Below are 21044 nucleotides of genomic sequence, written 5' to 3'. Positions count from 1 at the left end.
GTGTCGACCATACATTTAATTAAGCCCCAATGAAAAGGACGCGTTGGCGGCGATGAAGAGATTACGTTACTGGCTAAAGTAAACTGACATATATTCCAGTTTCAGGAACAAACAGAACATCGCACATCAAAAGGCGTTTCCTTTTTAAAAAAAAATGTGTATCCATATTTTGCAGCGCTGACTTTTGTTCCATTTCATCGTCGTTGCACAGTTTCCATATGGAATATTTATTGTTTTATTCAAGATAGAATGGTGAACACTTTTGAAAGAAATAAGGGTATTGTGATAAATAAATTTTCTTTTCTTGATTAGAAATAATAATATTGCCAGATTAAGGATGTGCATTCGCGATCAGATTAAACTTCCATAGGGAAAGTGAAGATATAGGGGAGGCAGAGATTCTTAAAATTTTAATTTTAATGATATTAATATTAATACTAACGATATTCAATTATTAAACATTATAAAATTTAGTATATAACTGGGAAATATGAATAATAAATAAACATTTATACGCAAGTGGTAAGGGGTTACGGAGTTACACATATATGTATATAGGGCTCCTTTTACTATATTGTAATTTTTCCTGGGAAATCTATGGGGAAGAGTGAGAATCACCATTTTCACTGAGGAATCCTGATTTGACCGCGAGTATACTGTAAGGTGTGAATTAGATGATTTGAGATGGAAAAATTAAAATTTTTATTTTCTTGATTATAAATAATGATATTCTAGAGTTGGAAATAGATTATAGTATTTAATGAAGAGTAGGTATTATTAAAATGATAATACAGGGGTTGTAATGTTTTAGAAATATGTAACTTGTTGAAACATTTTGTTGACAATTATTGTTATATAAATGATATATTGGAGGTGAACTGCTTTACATCGTGTGATACAATTAGACTATGCCCTCCAGCGTAATATAACGGTACAACAGGTTCAGGGTTCAATCGTTTGACATCAGCATCTAAACTCGTCGTTTGTTCACGGTATGAAGAAGAAAATTATTATTTTGTATCTCGTGTATTTCCTACTATGATGTAAAAATGATCTCACAAATATTCCTTTCTTCCTTCATCATTTTATGAAATATACAGAGTATCGTGTAACTGGTAGTACAGATGACAGTGTGACTAACAATTTTTCATTTTAAGTAATATTTTTCATAAAAAATCCATTTTACTACTTTCATAAAATATGTTACATGTAAAAAGGTCATGAATGTATACTGGAAGTGAAAAAACGATATTGATTTTGACAAAAGATTCTGAATGATTGTGATTGGATGAACAATGAGGGATCTTATTCGAAGTATTGATTTCAACAAAAATTGGATGCGTAGATGTTAAGTGTTACGTGAAGGGATACTTAAAAATAAACTTAGGGGTGAATCTCCAGAAGATTGCAGACATGTATCTATATGCATATAATGACTGTGTACAGGGATTCTATTTAAGTCGACAAGGAAGATAGAATTAAATGGTGTGCGAAGACGTTAATTGCATTGAAACTGACCTTAATTAATATACACGTCCATTGAAATTTCAACTATGCAAATGTAACGAGTCATATAATGCTATGTTAAATTGTCGATACGATTAGCAACATTAGATTACAAATCGTGAAAAATATTTTGCAGTATAGGTCAAAGGGTAATTCGAGGTATTAGAAATAATGACTGATATGTCGAGGCATTAATTGGCAATCATGTAATTAAGACGTAACGTATGTTATTAAGCTAGGTTGGTAATGACAATTCAAATTAATTATATTCAAATGTAAATATTTGCAACACATCTATTACAATTTTTCAATTTTAATTAATTACAAATTAATTCAAAATTTTTACAAAGTCATTGTTTACACGATTGCATTCACCTTAAATTTTTGTTAATTTTAAAATAAGTGATAGCACATTGAATTGTTTAAAAGTTTTCGATGTTCAACGTTATTTACCATTTTCAAGAACTTTTTCACGCGACGACACGATGACTCACGGCTGCATTTACCTCTCACACGGAGAAGTGCAAAAATTGGGACGCACGACAAAGAGGAGACAACAATTCGTGACCCAATTTTCGACGGTGCCGCGACGATACCGTATAAATCGCACGATTTACCTTCGGAAAGGTGCAACCGAGTATTTTTGAATAGGTGCTTGATTGCGTGGCTACCTCTGTCAATCACAATAAATCCCGAATGTCCCGTCAAGGGACAGAGGAAACATTTAACCGATTTAGCGGGAGTGCTTCCGTCCAACTGATTCTACCAGACTGACATCATACTATCATCTTGAATTCTGTCAGCCTGAAACATCACTCCAGTCACGAACCAAGAATTTTCTTAACATTCTAATGACCTTACGTTTCGTAGAATACATTTCTTTCCAAAGGAATTGGATAAAAATAAACGTTATTTTCGATTCTGTTTCGTAAACGACTTTGCAGATGATGTATCTAATTCTTTTTTAATCTTTCATTTCTGGAATTACTAAACTTTTCGGTTTTAGACTACGAATTAAATTTTATCATAAATAAAAGATAAAAATGAAATTTTAAGTAAAAATTGTCAAGTAGGTTCCTTATTTATTCTCCTAATAAAATAATAGGTATAATTAAAATATTCCTACGAATTTTCAAAATGGACAGAGATCCAAGAATTCATTCGCATCATCTAATAGAAAGGATCCTACTAATGGAATTATATTTCAATGTTTCTCTGATGTACGCTGCAAAATGACAAATGACCGAGTCTTAATTAGTACCCGATGCACTAGATAATAATGGGGTAAAGAAAGAGATCGCAAAAAGTTATGTATGAAAGTCACGAATAGGTGATACCAGTGATCAAAGTATTAATATCTTAACGCATTACCATCAGTTTACATATTTGTACATTTTTCATCGACTGCTCTTTATCTGTTGGTTCCGCATAAATAAGTACCTTTCTGCTATCCATATATTTGAACATTCAATTCCATGTTTTTTGCAGTTTATTTTATATTATTATTTTTACTGATCTCTTTTATTTTTCAATTAAAAAACTAATATACTCATTAACTCGGAAGTCCATAGTATTTTTTATTTCTTTCTTGGTAAATACAGTCATTTATCACTGCGATGGTCAACCCATCAAGTACACGGTTGTTTTTAATCTTTCCTATTCACGAAGAAAAGAAAGTTTGAATGTTAAATTTTACGAGCTATCTTTGGAAACTTTAATAATTGCCTAGCTTTTTGTGAGGCAATCTCTTATAGTTCCATGAAATTACTTTATTATTTGTTTCAAGATACTCTTCGAAGGATGGTACACAGAAAATCGTTAATCAATTTTTATCGCGTCAAAGGAAATAATGTGTTTTGAATGAAATTGGCTAGTTGCATTTTCCTTTGTACGGTGTCAATGGCGATGTAAAGAGGAACTTTACAATTCTTGGGCAGCGTCCAAAAGCAAAGAGGGTATAAAATTTTGGTGGATGTCTATGAGTCAGTCGTGCCGAGGAAGTAAGTGCTTCTTGAGCGAATGTATCCGGTACTTGAACTATTATAACGGTAACGATACAATCTTCAGCATCCTACTGTTCGTGCTAGAAAGTACTAAATCCATTGAACGGTACATTTTGAATACAATGAATTCAATCAAAGGATGAAATTAAAAAGAGACATAAAATATAATAAAACTGATCATAGGTATACTTTTGCTTTCAGTCGCCAATTACCAAACACTTTATAAAAAGCTGCTAGAATTTCAGATTTATTTAACAATTAATAGAGGAAGTGTAAATATTTATAACGCTTATCCCTTAAAAGTATACTCGCGATCAAATTAGATTTTCCCAGGGAATATTGTGATGCCCCGAGTTCCCGCCCTTCCCCTTAGTCGTTCACGAGGAAAATGACAATATAGAGGAGGGGTCCCATATATTTAAACCTGTGATTTCCCACCGCTTCCGTGGGAAAATTTGAATCAATATTTACATTGTTATTTGCACTCTTTAGCTATACTAAATTTTCTAATATTTAATAATTAAAAATCACATTATTTTTATTCTAAATTATTTTTAATATTAATATTTGGAGAATTCTTGATTTTCCTATATTGCCACTTTCCTTAGAGAATTTTAATTTGACCGTGAACTATCCTTTATTTAAATTACAAATAGCAGTAATGAAATTTCTTTACACATCTCTAAAAAATTTCCATTAAATGCCAAAGTTCAAGGTATTACCTTTCTCATCGTCCAACTATAACGCTTCAACAAATAGAAATTTATCAGCTTTAAATTATTTTCTTACAAATAAACAGACAAACGTAAAAAAACATCATTCGCTCTATATAAATTAATAATTTATTGACATTTCCCGAGGCTTGGTTTCATTTTCTATTTATAGAGTGTTGTTGGTAGTACGTACGTAATCGGTCTCACGTGTATATGAAGGAACGTGCCTTTTAAATCTCATTGAAAAGCATGACTCGAGGTTCAGCTTTTTCAGTAAATCGGCCGCGTCTGTATACGCGTACAAATGTGTCGTCATCTTGGTCCGAGCGAGGCCGAGGTAAAATCATTGTAAAAACCTGTAATATCGAGGCAGCCGACAGCACCTGATGACTTCAACGCTTACAACGTATGGACGTGATGTCATTTTTGTCGTCTCTAATGTATTGCGATTATGCAAGCGGTTCTCCATGCGTGATACCATGGCCAGAGGTGGAAAGGTTATTTGATTCCGAAAGTGAAACTCCGTTGTATTAATTTGATAGACACTTGCTTAATTGGAATTAATTGCATCCTTTCATTTGGCTATTCAAAGTGCTTACAGAGTACCATTCAACGAATTGACTCTCGTGATGCACAGTAAAATATTTTCATTAAAAAATTGTTCAAAATTTGAATTTTGTTAAAAATAATTATTAGGTATTATTGGTAAAAATAAAAAATTAATATTGTTAAAAAAATATAGGGTGGTTTTCATTTAATATTAAAGACATTCGTATAAGATTGAAAGAAAAAATAATAATTTTCAAGATTTGTAATTACAATTATAGTAACGTTGAAGTAAACAATGAAATATTAATTTCACGTCGAATCTCAATGATACGCAAAGCAAGTGTTTATCAGAGCACTGCATGTCCTGTTCAAGTCATGTTTCGCATATCTCTGTTCCCAAGGCTTGCATACGATCGTCCAAAGTATTCCGTGTCGTCTTCATTGATAAACGACATTAACTCAGGAGAGATCATCGTCAAAGATATTGTTTTGCAGGAGGGATGGACTCGTTCGTGGGAAGTTCTTCCCTGCAGGACTCGCGGGAACCTTTCCGTAAGAGGATTCTCAGCGCTTCTCAACTGATAAATTTAATTAGAATTGCGAAGAATAAGGGGAGTTCTTTCGTTCGAGAAAATAAAAATAAGTGTTGTACGATGCAATTTGCGGGCCAAACATACGTGCTTTGCTTCTGACGCTGCCTTTCTCATTTTGATGTTATTTTTAACTATTATGTTCAGCATAATGGTGTATAGTAGCTTGAGATCACGATTAAAAATGTGTCGTTTCAATTTTATATTGAAAAAGCTGAATTTAATTTAATCGAAACATAATTTCAGAGTCTTGGTATTCTTCAGGCTTCATCGTGAAATGAAATAATTCAATAATTTAAATAACAATAATAAAAATACTAGAATTGCTTACAATTGTATTTTCAATATATAACAACGTAAAACATAATAAAATAGTTAGTCCAAGTTATTAGTGCTCTTACTTGTACATCAAGTAGAGCATGATGGTGTCCCGATAAAGAGAACATACACGACGTAAATTAGTACACTTGTCGGCATCAATGATGTTTCATTCCAACGACGAGTTTAAAACACGGTATTTCAGAAATGCTACCTTTATCATACACGCGTTGAATGAATGAAATAGTCTTTAATACGTAGCTATGCGTATCCTCCTACATTTATACTTGTAATTTCTTACTACTACCAACGTGGCTGGCATTTCGTTACTACTACTACTGTCATTACTAATTATACAGTTAGTGGCAACGGCCGACGAACCGTTTCGTGAAATAGTTATCAGAGCCAACAATCAGCTTGCCAGATCTTCTCTGTTTATTGACATCGTAATAACAGCTATAAGATAATTACTTTCATTCTAATATATACCATTCAAGCTACTGTTAATTAAGAAAAACATATCCTATCTATTATGTAACCTCGCTAACATTCTATTAATGTACCGTGTAAAATAGTTGGGCTAAAATAAATATGACAGTGAAGCACTTTGGTAAATAGGAATCCTTGAGATTATCCTAAAAGAGCCAAATACATACGTCATACATAAAATTACCATCGTTCGCAAATTCTATATCCATCGACAAACAATGCCTTATTTTCGTCAGTTTCATCATCCCGATTTTATTACAGATATTACTTCTTTTTACGGGCAGCACGGTCGAAGAGGATTCCTTGTTACATTAATTCAACGATCAGAACACGAGCCATTTATTGTAAGCTCGCTCGATCGACTGCTCGTTCGATTAGGTTATTTTTCCTTTTCTTCGTTCTCTCGTCCTTGCTATTTCATGCATGCTTCGTTTCTTCGGCTTCTTGTTATCCTTACTCCATCATCTGTTACCCGTTTCTACAGTCAATGAACTCGGCCTCCTTTTTCCATTGTCGTACTCCTAATTACGGTGTTTCGTGCTGGTCTCTGCGCGGCTTAATTTTTCCGGGATTGAAAATTTTCTGTCGACCGTTCTTCCTGCACGATAGAAACCAGACCCGTTCAGTGAATCTGTTCTTGTTCAAAGGAAAAAAGAAAACGGAGCCTGTCGTTGCTTTCACGATTTTTGTACCATTGGATTTCTAGTTTAGTTGTTGGCACGGTATTTCGCATTTTCAAGCGGAGAAAGAGATTTATTTTTCCCTGAAACTAGAAATTGTTACGATTTTCTGTGTTAAATCAACGGGAAGAATAAATTGGTGGATGTCGAACAGTCTATTGGAATTTGTTCCTTAGTAGTTTTACTTTATTAGTATAATTTTACTATAGATTTCCGTATTATTATTATTTACTCTATTTCATGGTGTGTGAAATCAGAAACTATGAAATAGAAATCTATTACTAGTTTCAGTTTGAATGGGAAAAGGAACGTAAAATTAAATGAGCTGTAGATCCTATGGAATGTGAGGCTTTCAAAGTGTTAATACAAAATTTAACTTATTTATTGAAAAATTAAAAATTAGGTAAATAAAAATCCTTTGCTCTATTTCTAAGACTTGGATTTTTATAGAAATTCAAGTGTCACTTACGAAACATGGCAATTTACTATAAATTTACATTAAAAAAGTGCATAAAATTAAAAGATCAATAATTTCCTAAAATTTGCAGTCTTCATAATTTTACCAGATATAACACGTCAAGTTTAAAAACATTCAGACGAATTAATTGAACATTTCCTCAACATTTTTATGCAGTATATTGATTAGGATTACGTAGTCGAGGGTATTCAAAGCAAATTCGTTCGTGATAAAAATATTATCATAGATTAGCATCTAATTTATTTCCAATGCAGTGGTACATATGTATTGATTTAAATATCTAAATACAGATGGTCAGCAATTAAGAATAGCCGGTGATGTCAGGGTCGCGAATAATTTGCAATATCAACGTACGATCGTTCCACGTCAACCTGTATTTCCGGTTGCAGGCATGCTACGTGAACCCGACGCGGTCATTCGAACGCATTCTACGGCTATAGGAGTCTGTTTGGTGCACGGCATAGCTATAGTTAGCTTGGTACACAGCCAGAAATTGCAGGAAGACGCATAGCTATTATACTTATCGTCATAGTGCTCTTTGAAACGTCGATGCTTAACAACGCATGAATCGCAAAGAGGTTTAATGGAAAAGCGCGAGTGTAAGATCGCCAAAAGAGGATGCGCGCAATCGAGTTAATTATTACGAAGGGAGAGAGTAATTCTAATTGATCTTACCTAATTCCTTGTTAGATTATGCGCTCCTTCAGCTACAATAAATTTGTACCTTAAATATATGCTTTCATTGCAAAATTATTTATTATAATTCAAGAAATAGTAATTTTCAATCAAAGCAGCCTCCATTCAAGATAATAACTTTTCAATTTATTTATGGTAATTTTTCAAATCTAGAATTCTAGCAATTTTGAAGTAAGATCTGGTACATTCGCAATAAAATTAGGGCCCATTAGGGAGAATGGCAATATAGGGGAAGGAGGAATTCTAAAAATCTTAATTTTAACGATATTAATATTGAAAGTAATTTAAAATAGAAAATAATATAATTTTTAATCAAGAAATGTGAATAATAAATAAATATCAATTCAAATTTCCTCGCATAAAGTATTTGTGTCAGACTCATGTATATGTATGGAGCTCTTTCCCTGCATTGCCATTCTTCCCAGGGATGCCTATGGGGAAGGGTCGAAACCCAAGACATCACCATTATACCCGGGGGAGCCAGATTTATTACATATCTATTTTTGTGATTTACGAACCAATTTAGTATTCTCTTTCACAATGAAGTGTAAAAATAACATCGATTGAAGCTGGCTCGCTATTGTAACATAAACGACAGCAGGGTTCTATGTTTAGTCTTCTTTCATCTTGAGCAAGGGGTTACGGAAACCCTTAAAGTGTCCCTTGCCAGACGGTAAGCAAGGGGTACTCATTTGTGCGTAAGTCATTAGCTACGATAGCTTTCTTCGAATGAATCAATCCTTACTTCAGCTTAAAAATAAAGTGACTCATACTTGTCCAATTGCGCATCTTCCAAGTGAAAAATCTTTCCTCACACCATTAAGTCATTGATGTTAATTCATCCAAATTGTTCCTCGTTTTACCATTTATAAATACAGTAAACTTTGACAAGAATATAATACATGGTATTTATTTTTTGAATCAAAGAAATTGAAATACCAATTAGACTTTATATTTCTTTCAACAATTTTTTATATTATCGTAAAAATATTTGCAAAATTATTTTGGATACTTTTATGTTTCCAACATTAAAAATGCAAATGATTTGAAATATTGAAACTGCAATAAATATTAAAGTATATGGTTACTCACACAAGCAATACATAAATGGGTATTACACATGTTTTTGTCAGAAAATATTCCAAGATACACGACGAACAGGTACATCTTGTTTCAATGTTATTCCAAAGCGATTGATGCGAACAGTGGAGTTTTTCTTCTGCAGACCAAGGTATCCAATCAATGTGAACCTTTTAAGGAAAACTATGTCGAGTTTGTTGCATACACCGGTAAATGGAAACCAACCCTTTTAGTCGATGCAGCTGATTTAAACGAGGAAAGTAAACCGGCAACTGGTTCTGTATATTTTAAGATAAAAGAAAAGTGCTGTTATAGTTTTAAAATATGTATTTTAATATAAAATCTATTCTAAATAAAAAATGTCCTTATATTCATCTTTTTTTTACAAAATTTATATTTTTAATATTAGTAGTCCATATTACTATAATATAAACGAGTAAAATACTGAAATATCAATGTACCATGAACTACTATGTATTTTAATATAATTCTAAACAAATTATCGAAGCAAATACCGCGTCTACGCGAACGTATTCCACGAGGAGGGTAATAGTAATGAGTGCAGTGACCGCGGATCGTCTCGGACCTTCGTCGTTATTTCACGGAAGATGCAACACACCTTGAAGAGAAATGGGATGAAGCAGGTTGTTTAAGACAGTGAAAGAAGACGGGTACGACAGACATAGAAGGGACTATCCACGTGTCGGAGTAACGGTTCACTGAATTATTTAAAGCATGACGGAGAACTTTGCAAGCGCAGGAGGTTCTGTACACCAGACTTGCATACAGGATACTACCCGATTTAAGTTCATTGCAGATATGTCACCAGATATAAGTACATATGCATATGATAATATTACACGGATACTTAATGCCATTTGAATATCATTAAAATTCAAGATGAACATCTTTACATTTTTCAAATCTCTATTGTATTTCGACACGAATAATTACTTTAGTTTTCTGTCGAGAAATATCTGTGTTTTTATTAAAAAATTGTAAGAAAAATATATTTTTGTCATTTAGAAATATTTTCCCCAAAATATAATATTTTTCAAAGTGATCAATGTGATTCAACCCTTTAAGAAATTAATAATCTTATTGATAAACGATGAACAGTGGATCAGTTTTTTAATATGACATTTAATGGCTCAATTAATTTGATATTATAACAAGTGTCTCGTTACATCTTTTGCTCAATTGAGCGTATCTGATTGATGGCATGGCAAAACAATCGCATCGAAGAACGTGACGAATGATTAAACACATGTGTAATACTTGATCGCGAAAGAAAGCAACAACACGGAGTTCTGCTATTAATTATTCATTAACCAATGCTACGCTATGCATTTCATATAGTTTTATTATACATTTTTTCTCGTCTTATTTTTGCAGAGTGACCCCAGCACGGCATTTCTTCGAGCAGCTCGAGCAGGGCAGCTGGAAAAGGTTTTGGAATATTTGGAATCGGGAGTGGACATTAATGCTTCAAATGCTGTAAGTTAATAAATCAATGGTTTTTATTAATTTTATTTTTTTTAAATGTTGGATTTCATAAAAGACATATAGGGTGTTTCATGTAACTGGATCGAGTTATAGTTTTACAATAATAGAAAATAGAAACAAAATTTCATTAGACAAAATTAATTAATTTATTAATTCTTGAACAGCAGAGTCTGGGTCAATCGTGACACAAACTTACAAAACGTATCAAAGATGTTAACTTAAAGTTAAATATATAATTTTTAAAAGAATAGTGTAAAATTTAGAAAATTAAGATTATATGAAATATTAAATTAAAATTGGGGTTCTCTTCATGGTACGCCATCCGAAGATTCAAGAGCTAAAGAACGGACTTGGTTTACATTAATTCTTAATTATTACTCATACTTTTATTCTCTCTATATATGATATATAAATTTTCTTCTTTTACGTACCTTATCTTATCTACACACACTCGACATTTCTTACTTAAGTCGCTTTCTATTGTCTTCAACCGTTTAACTACTTTTCCTTTTCACTTCACCCTAACACCTCTTCTAGCGTGTAATTTCCTTTTTCCGTTCCATAACAATCTTCTATTCATATGGCAAGTGTCCCCTTACCGTTACTATAAATTTTACGTACTCTAGCTACTTTTTATTAAGTACTTGTTACACTTGTTACGTCTATTTTTTCTCCTATCCTTCATCAGGTCCATACTTCGGCATAGATTGACTCAGTTGAATGAGACACCTTGTGTTCAGGCTGAGATTTATGGATTGAACATTCATGAGGCATTCATTAATTACAGAATGGCTTAAATGCTTTACACTTGGCGGCCAAAGATGGACATTTGGAAATCGTCAGAGAACTTCTTAACCGTGGCGCAGTGGTCGATGCTGCTACCAAAAAGGGAAACACAGCGTTACATATCGCTTCTCTTGGTACATAAAAACATTAACAATTTCATCTCTTTTATGTCAGGGATAAAATGTGTTTTTTATTATCAAATTTTTTGTTACCATTAGTTTATTATCTTAACGCATTGAAATGAATCTAACGTTAAAAACATAAATCATAGAGGCAAATAATTAATCGAATACCAGTCTAAATGCTTTTATCTTTTTGTAAATAATAATGTGTTGCATGCATTGGGCGAATAGGATGAGCGTTTCGAGTTGAAATTAATATCTCATTGTAGCTGGACAGGAGGAGGTGGTACAATTGCTGGTACAACGAGGTGCTTCTGTGAATGCACAGTCACAAAATGGGTTCACGCCACTCTACATGGCTGCTCAGGAAAATCATGATTCCGTAGTCAAATATCTTTTGAGCAAAGGTGCCAATCAGACATTGGCCACTGAGGTTTGTAAATAAAACTACTGATAAAAGATAATAAAATTTTCAAAATTTCTTCACGGACAATCGCCTCAATAACTTTTCTTCAGCTTCAGATCATCTGAAATATAACAGAGCCTTCCTTTAAATACCAAACATTTTTATTTTTAAATTTCCGAAATTTTATAGATTTCTAACTGGCATTTACGATATGCATCTATGTAATTGTAGGATGGCTTCACCCCGTTAGCAGTAGCGATGCAACAGGGTCATGACAAGGTGGTGGCAGTTCTATTGGAAAATGACACTCGTGGTAAAGTTCGACTACCTGCCCTCCACATTGCTGCCAAGAAAGACGATTGCAAGGCTGCTGCCCTACTTCTGCAAGTATGTCGTAATAATTTGCCACCGTGGCTCTACGTTCAATCCGATGCAATCAGAAACGAAATGAATTGAATCTATCATTTTTTTCATCTCACAGAACGATCATAATCCCGATGTAACATCGAAAAGTGGTTTCACACCGCTTCACATAGCTGCACACTATGGAAACGATCGAATTGCTTCCTTGCTGTATGATAGAGGGGCTGATGTTAATTTCGCGGCAAAGGTATATTTTTAATTATTGAAAGAAATTATTTCTTTCTGGTCCAAATGTATCTTTAAATGAATAAAGAATTTCCAAGATAAATGGACTGCGAAAGATCTTACATTTGTGAAGTATTGCCCTGTATTAAGAATTTCATTTTTATAGCACAATATCACACCAATGCACGTAGCAGCAAAATGGGGAAAAATTAAGATGGTGAATCTTTTAATGAGCAAGGGAGCTAATATCGAAGCGAAAACGAGAGACGGTCTTACACCCCTTCATTGTGCGGCACGATCAGGTCATCACGAGGTCGTTGACATTTTAATAGAGAAAGGTGCACCGATCGGTTCCAAAACGAAGGTAAACATTTTCATTGGATGCACTTTCGTTGAAGGTAAAACCAGAGCGAGTTGGGTTGATTCTTGTTTTTCTGTTGACAGAACGGTCTTGCACCGTTGCACATGGCTTCTCAAGGAGATCACGTTGACGCAGCGAGGATATTATTGTATCATCGTGCACCGGTGGACGAGGTGACGGTTGATTACCTGACAGCTCTCCACGTGGCAGCTCATTGCGGGCATGTGCGAGTTGCTAAGCTTCTACTCGATAGAAATGCCGATCCAAACGCACGAGCTCTAAACGGCTTTACTCCACTTCACATTGCCTGCAAGAAGAATCGACTGAAGGTCGTTGAGCTCCTTTTAAAGCACAAAGCTAGCATTGAAGCTACCACAGAGGTATATTCGCGTTTCTTTATTAGTATAGTTAATTACTATCCTTATAGTTAAATACTTTACGTCATAGATACACACACGTACACGTGATAGTGTCAGCTATACATTATGTATATTCGCCATTTACCTTTAATTAGAAAATGATCTATACCATTCAAAAAGATGACAATACAGGAAAATGTTATTATTTCTTAGTAATAATAGACTCGTTTTATTGCTTAGTCTGGATTGACGCCTCTACATGTAGCAAGCTTCATGGGATGCATGAACATAGTGATTTATTTACTGCAACACGCAGCTAGTCCCGATGTACGAACTGTAAGAGGCGAAACGCCTTTGCATTTAGCTGCCAGAGCGAATCAGACTGATATTATCAGGATACTTCTTAGAAACGGTGCCCAAGTTGATGCCACAGCAAGGGTAAAGAAATAATTTGAATATTTTCAATAAAAAGTAGCATGAATATTTTATTCTCACTTTGTATTATAATTTTGAATTAGATTCAACTGTATTTAAATGGATTTGAATAATGTAAACATTGCAGGAGGAGCAAACACCGCTCCACGTAGCTTCCCGATTGGGTAATGTTGATATTGTAATGTTGTTACTTCAACACGGTGCCGACGTAGATGCCACGACGAAAGATTTATACACTCCACTTCATATCGCCGCTAAAGAAGGTCAAGAAGAGGTAAAAATTTCAGTCCATATTATCCTAATAGTTGTTATTTAATCAATTATTGATAGTTACAAATAACTATCAACACAATCTTTTCGATTTATAGGTTGCATCCGTTTTATTAGAAAACAGCGCATCGCTTACTGCAACGACCAAGAAAGGATTTACACCTTTGCATTTGGCAGCTAAATACGGTAATATGAATGTAGCAAGATTATTATTGCAGAAGAATGCGCCAGTCGATGCTCAAGGAAAGGTTAGGATCTTCCTTTATTTTGTAACAATAAATATAAGTTTGAATTATACAAATCTATTAATTAATTACAGAATGGAGTTACTCCACTCCATGTAGCATCTCACTATGACCATCAGAATGTAGCATTACTTTTACTTGATAAGGGTGCATCACCTCATGCTATGGCCAAAAATGGTCACACACCATTGCATATTGCTGCACGTAAGAATCAGGTACATAATGGAAAAACAATATGAATTAAGTAAAATATTCAATATTTATTATCAGTGGTTCTAACTTAATTTTATATTTGTTGCAGATGGACATTGCAACTACTTTGTTGGAATATGGGGCAAAAGCAAACGCGGAATCAAAAGCTGGATTTACGCCGCTTCATTTGAGTGCACAAGAAGGCCACACCGATATGTCAACGCTTCTCATTGAGCACAAAGCCGATACAAATCATAAAGCAAAGGTAATAGAAACCCACAGAAGAACATAAGTTAAAAAATACGAGCGTTAATGATTTCTATTTATGTAGAATGGTCTCACGCCGCTACATTTGTGCGCACAAGAAGATAAAGTTAACGTTGCCTCCATTCTCGTGAAAAATGGTGCTCATATTGATGCTAAAACGAAGGTACATTCATATAAAAAATTTATTACACGCTATTATAAATTGGAGCAATGCAGTACAATGTTTGAATGATGAAATATATTCATCCAAAAATGATTATTTGTGCTATAGGCTGGTTATACTCCATTACACGTGGCAGCTCATTTTGGTCAAGCAGCTATGGTACGATTCCTCCTACGATCTGGCGCAGCTGTCGATAGTAGTACCAATGCTGGATATACTCCATTACATCAAGCTGCACAACAGGGTCATACATTAGTGATCAATTTGTTATTGGAGGGTAAAGCAAAACCAAACACTACCACCAATGTAAGTGAATTTCACGAAAACTTTGCATATACTCATCAATCTAACTTATTTATTATTACTACATAGTGTTTTGCTTTCTATAGAACGGCCAGACTGCATTGGATATTGCACAAAAACTCGGTTACATTAGCGTTATCGAAACTTTGAAAGTAGTTACAGAAACAGTCATCACAACCACTCATACCGTTACTATAGAAGAGAAATACAGAGTTCAAGCACCAGAGTCAATGCAAGAGACGTTTATGAGCGACAGCGAAGACGAAGGGGGTAAGTGTTTGCTTCTTTTTATTTTGAAACATTTCAGATGTTGCTTCATTATAAGAGGTTATATATTGTGCTGAAATCTAAAATTGAATATTTCTTATCATTGTTTTTACATGCTGTCTTAACATTCTATGATTATTAAATTTATGTGATAGTAAGATGGAGCATCAAGTTATTGTAAAGTGATTAATTTAAAAGGTTGAGAATACTGTAAATTTGATATCAGTGTGAGCTCTAAAAATTGTACCGCTACTGTCATCTAGCGGCGAATGGAGAACGAAAGGCATGTATAGCATCGAGCAAAGTAAATGAAACATATTAAAAGTGATTTAGAAATAAAATATAATTTTTAATTATTAAACATTATAAAATTTAGTAGACAACTGAATAATACGAATAACAAAGTAAATAATTCAAATTCTCTCGCGTAAATGTTCACGTAGGTGGTGGGAGGCCACAAGTCTATATGTATGAGACCTTGTTTCCTATAATAATATCATCATTCTCCCTGCGGTCACGTACAGAGTGGGACTCGGCAACCCAGCGAAGCCTTTGCTCGATGCTGTACAATTGCTTTTTTCTCCATGAAATAAATAAGCTTTGCTCTTCTTGTCATATATAGAGCATTCAATAGACGTAATATAATTTGAATAATGGTATTATAGTTCATTTAATGCGTTAAAATTGATCAAAACAATCAATTATTTTATGAAAAATAACCCTTCATCAGTTTCACTCTATTATTGCCAGATGGCAGTAGTGATGCTTTTATAGCGCCCGTTGATTTAAACACTTTTCAATTTATCGAATCAGTTATTTTTTAATAACACGATATTCTTATTATTGCATAAATTGAGTAGTTATAATATTTTTATTAAATATGTAAAAACGCATATTGAGATGTTCAACAAAATTGCAATAATCTTAGTTAGTTGGAAAAATGTTTCAGTGTTTTTGTCATGATACTAAGTTGGACCAAATTTAATTATTATGCTTAATATTTGTGCTAAGGATGAATTCCTTTTTTAAATAAATTATTTTTATTAAAAATATAATTTAGAAATAATAGTGATAGTAGTGATCTGCTAATATGCTTGTAATGCAATTTTGCTTCTGTAACACGTGCTTCTTATAGATAGAGCAGCTTTTAATATAGAAGAATATTAAAAGATATTTTTTCTTTATTTACATCATATCAAAATTCATTGCATGAAATTATTTTTCTTCAATTGAAATATAACAAAATTATTAATTATTGTAACTAAACAATAATACTCCATCCAGTACCAAACTAAAACAGAACCATTTCACTATCCAAAATACTTTACTCAAACTCGTCTGTAATATAACAAATTCTACTTGAAGATATTCTTTCATCAACTTTAACATTTCGATAGCATTTCGTGAAATAAGTATTTGTTTACAAATACTGCTTGCAAATTAAAGTTTATCACAATCAAATTTTATTTGCACTAAAAGGCGTGAAATATTCAAAGTAGCTCGAAGGACACACGAAAATAGCACTTTCCGTTTTATTACACTTATTCACTGTTCGAAAGTGCATGTATTTAGAGCATGCAACTTTAGAAACTTCACGCATACACTGTGAACCCGAATACGAGCTTCCCAAAACAAATATTATTGATACGCTTCCACCGAAGAGACTACAAAAGTACATTTATTTTTAAAAACAGTTAAGAACACCGACATACGTCATAGATATTTCTAAATTCGATCACAGACATCACGTACGACGCATTTTTTAAATTTACATAAAAAAAAATCGTGCTAGAGAGCCATAATTATTGTCTTCCATATATATTTCGTGTCAATGGTCTCATAGAGTCAAAGTGCTATATGGTAATATTATTTGCTTGTATTGCGTTTATGTTAAATTCATTTTTGCAATGGCATGCGTTTAGCGTATGTTCACTGGGTTGTTGCTATCTTTCAGAGGTGCAATTCACTTTTACAATTAGATGCACTAGCGTTTTAGATGCATAGATAGAATAGCTATATCTAATTATAATTAGTATCATAGAAAGATTTGAAAATTTAGTAGACTCGTTAAAATAATGTAGTTTTATCCTTACTTAGATAATAACGTGCTGTTTTCTAATATTTAAGAGTAATAATCTAAAATGTATTTCTAGCAGCAATTATTTTCTTGCGATGATATTATCGATTAGATATGTATAATAAATGGCTCAGAATTCTTTTTACTATATCAATTTAGATAGAGAATCATAATAGACAGTGATCCAACCAGGTTTGCTTGTTTGCTTGACTAATAAAAATGCTTAATCATGTACTCATTAGCTAAATTTATTTTAACCAGAAGAGCTGAGAAACGATTATTTTAATCGGTCACGGTATTCTGCTATTGGCATAACGATAGATTTCATTAGGAATCGAAAGAAGAGCTTCATGTGTGCAACGCGCTGAATATCATTGAAAAAATTCGAAGCAAACGAACAAAACTGCGCTCGCGGTAGGCTTATCTTCTACGTAAAGTCGGCTATTTAACAACCCAGTGATAGCGAAATTTAGAAACAGTGTTTATGGCGCGAAATTAGCGTTCTGATGAAGGAGAACAAAAAAAAATGACTTTACTCGACGACATACAATGTAGGTGGTGATGAAATCGGCATGGCAGCCATGAATGTGTACGGGCAGCCTCCACACGCGCAACACGTGTACCTTCCTTCTTACTACCAGGGCCAAATGACCTATACCCGTAAGTTGTCTGTACTCTGTTTCTGTCACTCTTTCACATATCACGTGCCCGCAACATTTTATATTTATACATACATACATACATATATGCATACATCAGCACATGGGTACGTAAATTAATCCCACGCATTGGATCATTCATTTTATTCTATTTCTTCTTTCTTTAAATTTCATTTACGGGACTGTTGTATCTTTATAAATTGAATTATTCGTAGTATTTCATATCAGAAGTTACATATTTTAGATTGTTGCATATTAAATGGGGGATTTGGGAAGATGGGAAGGCTTACATGATTTGATGACATAAAAGTAGTGTAAAATAACACGTATTGCATATCAATTTAAAGCTTCAATTTTAAGCTTCAAGTTGATGTAACATAAGTGGTATTTTATTATACTTTTATGTTATGAAATCATGTTAGATTTCCTACAAAATTCACTATTTCATCTGTGGCAATGTAATATGTCCTTTCTGAAATGTATACTTAAATTGGTTTGCTAAATAATATACAGAGTGCTATATAGAATTCCCAAGTATAAATGAGAACATCTCGTGTAAAAATAAGACGGAATTAATGTTTATTTAAGGCTTCGTTTATATTATTTAATAGTTAATCAGCTAAAAATCAATATTACACTAATAAAAGTTGTTCATGAATCATTAATCGTAAGTAAATAGTGGAGTTAATATTATTATAGTTGATAATTTTGTCGTGAGTCGAAAACTGAAAATTTTGATTTTTTTTAATTAAAACCATACAAAATAAAAACATAAAAAAATAAGAAACAAATTGGTAAAACTGGAAGCTTTAAATAAAATAAAAACGATTTTTCCATAAGTTTCATTTATTTTTGTACGAGCTATTATTTTCTCGTTTGTACCAGGAATTCTACTGCACTCTCTATGATCAATCAATCCATGTCGAAATAATTGGAATATTTTACGATAATTACGGTCTCGATTTAACGAGATACACGATTTTGTATTTTAAGTAGGTTTCAACGTATTTTCATGCGTGGAAACATAAATACAGAGACATGCACAGACATACCTCTCCTCGAACCACTATTTGTTCACACTCTGTTTCGTTTACCATCCTTTGTCGCTCCATTTATCCTATATGTAAAATTGCAAACCTCCGTATCGTTGAAATGCCTGTAGTAGCTGTACAAAACCTTCTTCAATAAGATTTATCCTTTGAGTTTTTAACACTTTGAATAATTTGTGTTGTACAGTATATTCTAAATGCTATCGAAATTTAAGTATAATTACGTTTGAAACATTTAATCGAAATTTTGACCCTGTATTTATAAAGAACCCAATTATTTTAACTTTTTTTTCTATTTATAGTTGAAAGAATAATTGTGAGTAAAGTATATTTTTTATTCTTGTTTTTTTAAATTTTTATATTATATGGAATTATAAATTGATGCTACATCAACTGAAAAATATTCAGAAGACATATGGAAGTTATTTTCGATGCTTAAAATTCAACAAGATCATTATCGTCCGTTCATTATTCGTTACATTCAAATTTCTCACAGAATCATTTATTATGTCCAACCGACAAATTTTATTCCATAATTACAGTGCACGCATATAATGAAGTATATTAAGGATACATATATTTGCAATATTTAAGAAATATACGAATTTACAAAATGAAAATAATATGAAAATTGGGGCTCTCTCCATGGTCCGCCGTTCGACGGTTGATATAATTTTCAACCAAACTTCCATATTTTCTTACAAATATTATTAAAAAACAAATTTATTATTATCTCGCAGACTAATTAGAAGTTGAATGAAATTTGTATCCACAAGTAAATATAGTAACGCCGTAAATAAATACTGGTTGGTCACGCGTTCGCGTATTTGCAGTACGAAATTCAGAAAACGTCGCTTTAATGAAGTACGCTGTGTTACTACTGTTAATGCAATTTGCATAATAACGAGTCGTGCGATCATTATGCCAGCTGACAGGAACAGACCTAGGCTTGTGTGTTCTGTTTTGACGTATCATCCTCGTACCTATACGCATTTTACTTCAAGCTGTTATGCAACAGCCGGTGTGTGTCTTGTACCATATTATTCGTGCAGTTAGCCTAACCACTGCTTGCTGGCAACTGGCCAAAAACGATTCACGACCAAAATACCAGAATTTATATAACGATTTTGTTTATCATCCCTTTACCCTTTTTCTTTTACATATTTGGTGTCACGAATTTCGAGTTACAAATTTTAATTAAATGAAATTAATCTAATTAGTAACTAATCTATCAGTGGTGTCTACCCTGTAGATTTTTTTCTGTACTAGTAGAAAAATTTTATTTTATTTCGATCTTCGTTTCTTGCATCCACGTGTATTTTAACTTGTTACCCAATCGTGGCTTCCACTTGAAAGAGAATATTCAAAGCAGTTCAAAATTCCTCATCAAAAATGTTGACAGCAGGGAATCTCAATGGTTGATGGTCTTGAATGAATGCACGCCAGATGTTTCTCAGGTATATAGTTAGGCGTTGCAAAACTTGTTACGCTTGACGATAAGAACCAAATTACGTATGTCAACCTAAGTGATATTTGTTTTCGAAGATAGGGGTTGAACAAGACAGTGAGAAAATGTTAACATGTACCCTTATCAACTCGAGCATAGTTGCATTTGAATTACTATCCTAAAAATGCATCAGAATTTAGAATTAACTTATCTGGCGCCTTCTTCTCATAAGTGGTTCTAATTCAATGATCAGAGCTTTAAGGGTGAATTAATTTTTCATTTTTTAACACGTTGACTGGCATAATGAAAATGGGCATTTGTTGTGGGACACATCGAAGCTCTAATTATTAGGAATAGAAATAATTAATTTTCACATTTCAATTTTTCTATTTGCTATTTTACATTATTTCTATTGTTTCCTTCTAATTATTAAAGCATGT

General features: G+C 33.1%; 1 protein-coding gene across 14 annotated transcripts in view; it reads left to right on the top strand.

Annotated features, from left to right (window-relative positions):
• Window positions 1-21044, top strand: part of LOC114871038 (ankyrin-3-like) — an 86617-nt gene that overhangs the window by 13939 nt on the left and 51634 nt on the right. For 13 of the 14 annotated variants that reach the window (XM_029176510.2, XM_029176450.2, XM_029176439.2 and 10 more), the window contains exons 3-18: window positions 10498-10599; window positions 11396-11528; window positions 11786-11949; window positions 12154-12309; window positions 12404-12532; window positions 12677-12874; window positions 12955-13251; window positions 13471-13668; window positions 13793-13939; window positions 14034-14183; window positions 14255-14395; window positions 14482-14637; window positions 14704-14802; window positions 14911-15108; window positions 15192-15375; window positions 18005-18109. In XM_029176510.2, the coding sequence (XP_029032343.1) occupies window positions 10498-10599; window positions 11396-11528; window positions 11786-11949; window positions 12154-12309; window positions 12404-12532; window positions 12677-12874; window positions 12955-13251; window positions 13471-13668; window positions 13793-13939; window positions 14034-14183; window positions 14255-14395; window positions 14482-14637; window positions 14704-14802; window positions 14911-15108; window positions 15192-15375; window positions 18005-18109 (2557 nt within the window). The remainder of the gene's footprint in view (window positions 1-10497; window positions 10600-11395; window positions 11529-11785; window positions 11950-12153; window positions 12310-12403; window positions 12533-12676; window positions 12875-12954; window positions 13252-13470; window positions 13669-13792; window positions 13940-14033; window positions 14184-14254; window positions 14396-14481; window positions 14638-14703; window positions 14803-14910; window positions 15109-15191; window positions 15376-18004; window positions 18110-21044) is intronic. The other variant, XM_046284945.1, reaches the window with a different exon arrangement.

The sequence above is a fragment of the Osmia bicornis genome, chromosome 3 (genome assembly GCF_907164935.1).
Source record: "Osmia bicornis bicornis chromosome 3, iOsmBic2.1, whole genome shotgun sequence".
In the NCBI taxonomy this organism is placed as follows: Eukaryota; Metazoa; Arthropoda; class Insecta; order Hymenoptera; family Megachilidae; genus Osmia; species Osmia bicornis.
Note: the sequence above shows the minus strand (reverse complement) of the source record. Positions and strands in the feature narration are given on the sequence as shown.